Source organism: Macrobrachium nipponense, chromosome 45, assembly GCF_015104395.2.
Source record: "Macrobrachium nipponense isolate FS-2020 chromosome 45, ASM1510439v2, whole genome shotgun sequence".
NCBI lineage: Eukaryota > Metazoa > Arthropoda > Malacostraca > Decapoda > Palaemonidae > Macrobrachium > Macrobrachium nipponense.
This window is the reverse complement of record NC_061105.1, coordinates 18,592,517-18,602,516: the sequence shown is the minus strand read 5'-3', so window position 1 is coordinate 18,602,516 and position 10,000 is coordinate 18,592,517. Positions and strand designations below refer to the sequence as shown.

The 10,000-nt window shown below is 33.9% G+C and overlaps 1 protein-coding gene across 1 annotated transcript in view; it reads left to right on the top strand.

Annotated features, from left to right (window-relative positions):
- The window catches only part of LOC135214430 (glutamate receptor ionotropic, kainate 2-like), a 232,041-nt gene that overhangs the window by 188,059 nt on the left and 33,982 nt on the right, over positions 1-10,000 (top strand). The window contains exons 6-10 of the mRNA XM_064248705.1: positions 1,759-1,923; positions 2,558-2,710; positions 3,387-3,486; positions 5,514-5,617; positions 8,685-8,888. Of these exons, the coding sequence (XP_064104775.1) occupies positions 1,759-1,923; positions 2,558-2,710; positions 3,387-3,486; positions 5,514-5,617; positions 8,685-8,888 (726 nt within the window). The remainder of the gene's footprint in view (positions 1-1,758; positions 1,924-2,557; positions 2,711-3,386; positions 3,487-5,513; positions 5,618-8,684; positions 8,889-10,000) is intronic.

The following is a 10,000-nucleotide window of genomic DNA, read 5'->3' as shown; positions in this document are numbered from 1 at the left end:
AAAGGATACGCTTTTAGAACCAAGTGATGAAATAAAGGATTGCAATAAATTATACACATCAGGGTTCAACATTTAAACTGAAAATGTATTGCAGCAATGGAATTGCAAAATCTCCCATTTGATGACAATTACCGTCAGGTCAATGGAGGGCATTTTATTTTGAGAACTTTCGAGGTTAATGAACCCATCGTCAGGCTGAAGTGGAAAAAAACACAACAAAAAATCAGTGAAAATATATTAGATTATTTATGTAAATGGATAGACTAAAACTATGACAGTGAAATAAATTGCTGGATTTCATACATCAAACACATTCACAGGAATAAATATTTGTTTTTTGAAATATTTTCAGCAGAAGAAAACTTAATGCATGATGATGATGGTAATAATTCATTTCAGGAGACATTTTGAACGGAACAAAACTTCATGCATGTTGATAGTGATTCATTTTATGATTAAAACTTCGAATAACTAGTTTACTAAAAATTTCACATTACTTAAAAAATACAAGATACTCGTTGTGCACTTAACATGTGACAATAAAACCTAAAAATAAAAAATCATGAAACTGCAGAGCCTCTGATATAAACTGGAATTAGTCGTAATATAATGAGAGAGAAATTTTACACATCAGAAAACACTTTATCCGACTTGCATGGGAAAATTATTAGTTTTTGAAGCACGTTTCAAATTTGGACGATTTCAAGAGGACCTTTACAACTTAATAGCAAAACGTTTCCAAAACAGTTTTTTTTATTTGTTTAAACTAATTCAGGAACTTTGTTGAACAGTATTTGATGTGGGGCTTTTTTTTATACTTCCGGTCAGAATTGGTTCAAACCTACATATTTGTTGGTTCAGCCTAAAGTGGCAATTGTGAAATGGATTTTATAGTATTGTTTTTCCCACTATTTGGTATAAATGTCTCTCGTTTAAGCTCCCGGGAGATTAGGGTGAAAGTCAAAGAAAGGGATTGTTTATATATATATATATATATATATATATATATATAATATATATATATATATATATATGTGTGTGTGTGTGTGTGTGTGTGTGTGTGTGTGTGTGTGTGTGTGTGTGTGTGTGTGTGTGTGTGTGAATAACTTGATCACGAAGTATATAAAACGTGATGCTACGTATAAATAAAGGTTTTTGCCACGAAGGAAAAAAATGAAAAGCGATATAGCCAAGCACTTTCGTTCTAGTTCGACCTTTACTCAGGCATATATATATATATATATATATATCTATATATATATATTATTATATATATATATATATATATATTCCTGCATATGTGTATGTATGTGGATGTGTGTATATACATATATAAATATATATATATATATATATTATATATATATATATATATATACACATATATATACATATAAATATATATATACAAAATATATATATATATATATATATATATATATATAATATATCATATATATATACATATATATATAATATATATATATATATATATATATTATACACACACACATCCATATACATACACATATGCATGAACATATTGACATATCACCCAGATGTCAGCCAATACACATATTAAACGTATAAAACACATAAACATACACAGGAAACCTATACATAAATAGACGGGTACATACGTACAAGAAAAAAAAAATAAACATTTCATTCCATAGCGTTCACATTTACAAAGCAGTTGAAGTAAGGGCAATAGACCTCTTCAGTTCCCCCTCTCTCTCTCTTCCTCTCCCTGTACAGGACATAGAAACATTCGACCTGGAAGACTTCAAATACAACTTTGTCAACATGACAGCCTTCCGTCTCGTCGACTCCGAGCACTACAGAGTAAGGCGAGTCCTGAAGGACATGGAGAAGTTCCAGCCCATCGGACACAACATCCTAAACCAGAGTCGGGTCATTCAGGTAAGGTTTTTCACTGACTCGGGGAGCAAGCCTACAAAACTACTTCGATTCTCGGCCATTCCTTTGAGGTGTTAGAGATGTGTAATCCTGGTGATAGACGTTCACTCTCGACGTGGTTCGGAAGTCACGTAAAGCCGTTGATCCCGTTGCTGAATAACCACTGGTTCCATGCAACGTAAAAACACCATAGAAACAAACGAACAAACTACTTTGTTGCTGTTGTTGGTCTTGTTCTTGTTTCAGGGGGTAGGTGGGGGGAGGGGTAGAGCTTTCCTGCACATACATATATGGGCTCAAAATGAATCAAATATATAAAATTCGTCTCGAAATGAGTAATTCCTGATTGGCATCAACCGATATATCACGATTTTAAGGAAATTTGACCGAGAAATCCGTAATGATAAGCTTGTCAAGTGATCAAAATCCCTTTCTTTATAAACTACATGATTTTTTCAGTAAAATCAAAGATCTTTTATATAGATAAAGTACAAAGTAAATTTAGAAACAAAATTGTGAAACTTTGATCTCAAAATGATATTCGCCAAGGTCAACGCACTGAAAAGCAATACTGAGAATAATCTCATAATATTTCAATTCATTTTCCTTAAAGACCAAAATCCCATTTCCCCAACAGGTAGAACCAGCCCTTATGTACGACAGCGTCCATGTCTTCGCCTTAGGCCTACAGGCTTTGGAGCGCTCCACGACACTCAGGCTAGCCAACCTCTCGTGCGACCACGAGCTTCCCTGGGGCGATGGCTCGTCCCTCTTCAACTACATAAATTCGGTTGGTAGCCTTGAGTCCTGTATGTCTCGGGGGTTTGACTTGGAATTTGGAATGAGGTCAAATGATTTCCCAGTTTATTTCATGTTTATTTCATATAAAAATAAGTAAAATTAAAATATTTAAAGCATTGGGGGGTTGGGGAGTCAGGTAGGCTAAGTCTCCCCTTCACAATATAAAAGAAAAGGGGGAGGCAGGTGGCATATATATATATATATATATATATATATATATATATATATATATATATATATATATATATATATATATATATATATGTGTGTGGTTGTGTATATATATATATATATATATATATATATATATATATATATATATATATATATATTATATATATTTTACGTGTATTTTATATATATATATATATACATATATATAGTGTGTGTGTATGTGTAAATATACATACAAACACACATGGCGTATATACATATATGCATGTATATATTATATGTATATATTTATATACGTGCGCATGTGTGTGCATACCTTTCTAAGCAATAACATGCGCTCCAACTCTGCTAGAAAACTTATTCACATAAATCACTCACAGCAGCGGAGTAATATATCAGCAAATAAGACAGTCACCTACAGGATTCCGTGTTTGCATTTTTTTTTTTTTTCTAGGATCCATTTCCAATTAAACCCTTGTTTGCTTTTTCAGGTCGAATTCAGAGGAATCACTGGACCAATTCAGTTCAAAGAGGGCAGAAGAACAAACTTCAAGTTGGATATTCTGAAGCTGAAACAACACTCGCTGGTGAAGGAGAGAGAGAGAGAGAGAGAGAGAGAGAGATAGTAGATTCTAAAGCAAAAACAACACTCACTGGGGAAGGAGAGAGAGAGAGAGAGAGAGAGAGAGAGAGAGAGAGAGAGATTCTGAAGCAGAAACAACACCCGCTGGTGAAGGCGAGTGAGTGGAACATAAAGAGAGAGAGAGAGAGAGAGAGAGGACACGCTCACTCTTTTTAATTTGTCCTATAACTTCAGTTTCTCCATTACTCTGAGGCAAGTTTCTACCCTTTTCATTAAGCTTTGCAAGATTCTGCCCATTGTTTAATGTGCTTTTACTGGGTGAAGCATCCATAGTTGTCTTTCTCTTGTGCTTGGGTTATTTTGTGTGTTTGTTTGTACACACACACACACGCACGCACACACACAAGGACACACACACACACATATATATATATGTGTGTGTGTGTGTGTGTGTCCTTGTGTGTGTGAGTGTGAACTTGTGCAAGAATGTATGGTCATAAGTGTAAATATTATTAAATATAACACAATCATTTATTTATTTATTATCATATAATATAATAATAATAATAATAATAATAATAATAATAATAATAATAATAATAATAATAATAATAATAGTAATAATAATAATAATAATAATAATAATAATAATAATAATAACACCAACTTCAAAAGAGAAATTTTGCTTAATTCATATTCACCCTGCAGACACCGAGCAAAAGCAGATCCGTGGACGAAGTAATTGTATAAAAGGGGAAGAGTAGAAGACGAAGAACCAGAGGGAAACAGGAAATGCAACTCGGAGTACATCGCTATTTTGGGGAGGGAAAGAAAGAAAAACATTGCCTCAAGCCATATTCCATTTTCGAGTTGCGTTCCTAAACATTACCTAAGGTTACATTCTCTTTCGAGTTGCATTCCTGGGCGCTCCTTGCGATCTTTGGCGCATTTGTTGCTCTCAGGAGTTAGATTATGTATCGTTGTCAGTCGTTGCGAAGGTATACGTCTTTGCTTGGCGTTCTTGTTTCTTGAAGTTTGTGATCTTTTTTTGTTATGTTCAAAGGTGGATCATTATTATTATTGTTACTATTCAGAAGATGAACCAGAGGGGGGGAGCCACTGACTTGAAATTCAAGCTCCCTAAGAGTATGGTGTACTTTTGAAAGGAATTGCAGAAGGTAATGGAGGAATGCAGAAAAAAGGAATTCATTTGTTGAAAAAGACACAAATAAATTAACTAATTAATAAATAGGTAAAAATGTCAGTTAATTATTGAAATAAAAGGAGAATCATATTAGAGGAATAACGCGTTGTATCATTGCTTGAACTTCTCAAGTGCCAATCGTACGAAATCTTCAACATGGAGGCTGTTCCTTATCCCAAAGATGCTCGAGGAATAAAGGACCTCTGGAACTGAAATGTTCGACAGAATACTAATTTTTTATTTATTTTCATTCATTTTCATTCCCCAGGTGGGTTACTGGAGTCCAATACACCCCTTCTAGATACTTTATATAACTATTTATATAATATCCCTCCTGAGTCCTTACTCATACAGATTACTAGTTTTTATTGATTTTTATTTATTTTTATTCATTTTTTATTCACCAGGTAGGTGACTGGAGTCCAATACACCACTTCTAGATAAATACTATATATATTATTCATATACCATGGCTCCTGAGTCCTTACTCATTCAGAATACTAATTTTTATTGAATTTTATTCATATTAATTCATTTTATTCACCAGGTGGGTGACTGGAGTCCATTACACCCCTTCTAGATAATGTATATCATTATTTATATACCATGCCTCCCGAGTCCTTACTCATTCAGAATACTCATTTATATTAATTTTTATTCATTTTATTCATTTTCATTCATCAAGTTGGTGGATAGAGTTCCATACATCCCTTATAGCTAAATATTATATGTCTTCATGATAACGTATCTCCTGAGTCTTGGCACCCAAAATACTCGTATTTTATTCATTTTTATTCACCTTTAATTGATTTTCATTCATTTTCATTCACCAGGTGGGCGAATGGAGTCCAGGAAGTGGAGTGAACGTCACGGACAGAGCTGCTTTCTACGATCCAGGAACGATGAATGTCACTCTTCTCGTCACTACGAATTTGGTAATGACACTTAATGGTTTCGTTTATGTTTATGCTATTTAGTCTTTTCAAAGACTGGACGAGTTCTGTGAGGTTTTCAGATTTCAAATATAGTAACATTTATAGTATGTATATGCCTGCATATATGTATAGTGTGTGTGAATGTGTATATATATATGGATATATATATATATATATATATATATATATATATATATATATATATATATATATATATATATATATATATATGGTGCATGGTAATAATGGCACAGGTAAAAATGGCACAGGAAAAAATGGCACGGTATAAAATGGCACAGGAAAAAATGGCACAAGTTAAAAAATAGGAAAAAATGGCACAGGAAATAATTTTTTAAAATTTATTTGAAACATAAAATAAGGTATATGTGACGTAAAAAAACAGTTTTAAAATTCATTTGAAGCATAAAATAAGGTGTATTTGACGTAAAAAACATTATCTAAAATGTATTTGAGAAACTTAAAATATAGTCTTTAATTAAAATCCAATATTATGTCCAAATCCTCGTAACACTTCGTCCAAGTTTTTCCTTCCTTCAATATAGTCTTTGCACAAATTTCTCAATTTTTGTTGCATGTCAGAATAAATTTTCTGTGTTTTTTTCCGGGGGGTTTCACCAACTGAATCCCGTGCAATCACTGCATTCACAACAGATTCTTCCTTCTGAGTAGTTCTTATCAATTTCCATATAGATGGGTGCTGGTAACCAATAAGATGATAAAATTTATTGTTCCAATCTTCACATAAGTTGTTCGTCCTGGGACAGTCGTTCATTGTAGCCTTATGTACGTTCCAAAGTTCTGGAGGAAATCTTGGTGGAATACGCCGAACAGGTCGTCTCCCTCTCTGAACACTTGTACCAGATACATAAGTTTGATCAAAGTACTCTAGCAATGGAGCAGCCTCATCAGGACATCTTGACTTAAGTAACTCTATTCCTGTAAAAACATCTTTGATAGGTAGAAATGCCAGCGAGTTAATCTCTCCACAGAACTGACGAAATTCTTCACTTTCTTTGTAATGGCTGGTAAGGCCAAAGTTCTGTATCTTTCTCCAAGTATTCTGAGTCTAGTGGTAAAAACAACCTTGTGTGTGTGTTTCGGGTCCAAAAATGGTTTTTATAGCTAGTATGACTGCCTGTTCATAGTCAACTAATATGGTTGTTGGGTCAGGGTATACATGTGTCCTTGGAAGCAGATTTTCTCCTTTCCTTTATTACTTCTTATAATTTCCATGATGGTTGTTGAATAGCTGAAGTAAGTTATGCTGGATAGCTAAAAGACTACTGAAACAGTTGAGTAATAACCAAAGTGAGAGTTAATTTATAAGCAAAGGCCAAAAGAAGCATGAAGTGAGAATTAGTTTACTTATAAGCAATGGACAAAAGAAGCATGAAGTGAGAGTTTGTTCTTTTATTTATTTTTCTAAATTAGGAAACTTTAATTTTTTCAAGTTTTGCCTTTTGTTCCTATTTTTTAACTTGTCACATTATTTCCTGTGCCATTTTTTCCTATTCTTTAACTTGTGCCATTTTTTCCTGTGCCATTTTTTCCTGTGGCATTTTTACCGTGCCATTTCTTCCGGTGCCATTTTTACCTGTGCCATTTTTACCTAAATTCATATATATATGAATTTGAACTATATATTTTCATAGCTGCGACTCATATTAAAAAATATATTATTGCTTTAACACCCAAAACACAGACTAATTGAATCATCCGGCCATTTACTGTAGTTGGGTTCACCGATGGAAAACACACCAGGCTTTTTTCCTCTCATATTCATCATCTACTTTTAGATTATTATCTTTTGTTATGCTTAATTCTGTAATAGATTTCGCTCATTTCCCTTTTTTCTTTAATTCATCTGAATATTGCGAATACAAATATAGATTTTTTTTCCTGTATGGACATAAATATCTAATGCTAAAGTGCTAATATAGAATTAGAATTGGAAAGTTTTGGATAATCCGTAGGTATTTTCTATATCTTTTTCTTTTTTCTTAACCTTTCGATCACAAATATCCAGTATTGAGGCTCTAATGTACAATTTCTCTGCAGAATATACAATAGATATGAGTTTGTTTGTTATTTGCTTTTGTTTTTGCAATGAGATATCTTATTTCCTACAGAGAATATTTTTACTCACTTGCAGTGTAAGTGAACAATTATTCATTTTCTTCAGCATAAATAATGTGACTGTCTAATCTGCTTTTTTTCAGAATAATTATCAGACAAAACTCTTTTAATAAGGAAAATGATTCATTTACTATTACAGATGTAACTAGAAGTAGATTGCTCTATACTCAAAGAATTTAATAATTATTTTTTGCTTAGAGGTAAACCGGATATTTTTCAGCGTTATTAAGAATATTCCCGGTCGTTTTAAAGATAGAAATATGCTTTTACATATAAGACTTTTTCTGAAATCAAATTTCCATGCAAAACTTTTTTTGAAATCACATTTGCAGGTATAAATTTTACGTGTAAGACTTTTCTGAAATCAAATTTACACGCAAAACTTTGTCTGAAATCAAAGTTACATGCAAAACTTGATAAACGTAAAATCTTTATAAACAATAAAAATAGATGACCTTGATTATCAAATACTAAAGGAACCAGTTTTTTCTTAAGTGGAAAAAGTATAATCTTTATAAAAGATCAAAATAATGTCCCTTTCTTAAATACTACAGGAACCAGTGTATCCTCAGATGGTAAAACAAAATCTTTCTAAACGATAAAAATAGTCCTTGATTATCAAATGGACATGACATGAAGAGTACAATTTCATTTTCTTATTTAGTAAAAGGAACAATGTTTCCTGAAAAGCAAAAACAAATTCTTTATATAACAAAATAAAGGAATCCTCAAATATCAACATTGGCATCACTAACTCCAAGAAGAGTAAAAATACTTGACGTCTCTCTAACCTAATTATATATATATATATATATATATATATATATATTATATATATATATATATATATATATATATATATATCATTCCCGTTAACCCCTCTCCCAACCGCTGCCCGTTCCCTCACCAGGACAATCCGTTCATGATGATGCGTCCTGGGAAGAACTTCACGGGCAACTCCCGCTTCTACGGATTCTGCGTCGACCTCCTGCGCGAGATCGCCCTCATTTCGGGCTTCGACTACATCATCGAGGTGTCTCCCGAGGGCGTTTACGGCGCCAAGAACCCCATCACGGGAGAATGGAACGGCATAGTCAAGCAACTCATGTCAGGGGTACGAAGAAGTAGTAGATATAGAAGAAGAAGCAAGCAGATGCAGACAGGGTTGGCGTAGTGGCGTATCATTTATCGCCGTCCTTGGAGACATCGCCTGATAGTTTTGGCGGTATTGCGAGCCGAAGTAGTGACGTATCTTTTATCGCTATCCTTGGAGATATCGCCCGTGGTTTTGGCAGTATCGCAAGCCGAAGTAGTGACGTAGCTTATGACGTATCTTTTATCGCTATCCTTAGAGATATCGCCCGATAGTTTTGGTGGTATCGTAAGCAGTAGCAGTGACATATTTTATCACTATCCTTGGAGATATTGCCCGATAGTTTTGGCAGTATCTCAAGCCGAAGTACTGACGTAGCTTATGATGTATCTTTTATTGCTATCCTTAGAGATATCGCCCGATAGTTTTGGTGGTATTGTAAGCAGTAGCAGTGACGTATATTTTATCACTATCCTTGGAGATATCACCTGATAGTTTTGGCAGTATCTCAAGCAGAAGTAGTGACGTAGCTTATGATGTTTCTTTTATCACTATCCTTAGAGATATCGCCCAATAGTTTTGGTGGTATCAGAAGCAGTAGTAGTGACGTATCTTTTATCGCTATCCTTGGAGATATTACCGGATAGGTTTGGTGGTATCGAAAGCAGTAGCATAGACGTATCTTTTATCACTATCCTTGGAGATATCACCAGATATCACTATCCTTAGAGATATTGCCCAATAGTTTTGGTGATATTGTAAGCAGTAGCAGTGACGTAACATTATCACTATCCTTGGAGATATCGTCCTTTAGTTTTGGCAGTATTGAAAGCAGTAGCAGTGGCGTATATTTTATCGCTATCCTTGGAGATGTCGACCAATAGTTTTGGTGGTATCGTCAGCAGTAGCAGTGACATCTTTTATCATTGACCTTGGAGATAACGTCTGATAGTTTTGGCGGTATCGTGAGCCGAAGTAGTGAAGTATCTTTTATCGCTATCCTTGGAGATATCGCCCATGGTTTTGGCAGTATCGCAAGCCGAAGTAGTGACTCAGCTTATGACGTATCTTTTATCGCTATCCGTAGAGATATCGCCCAATAGTTTTGTTGGTATCATAAGTTGTAGCAGTGA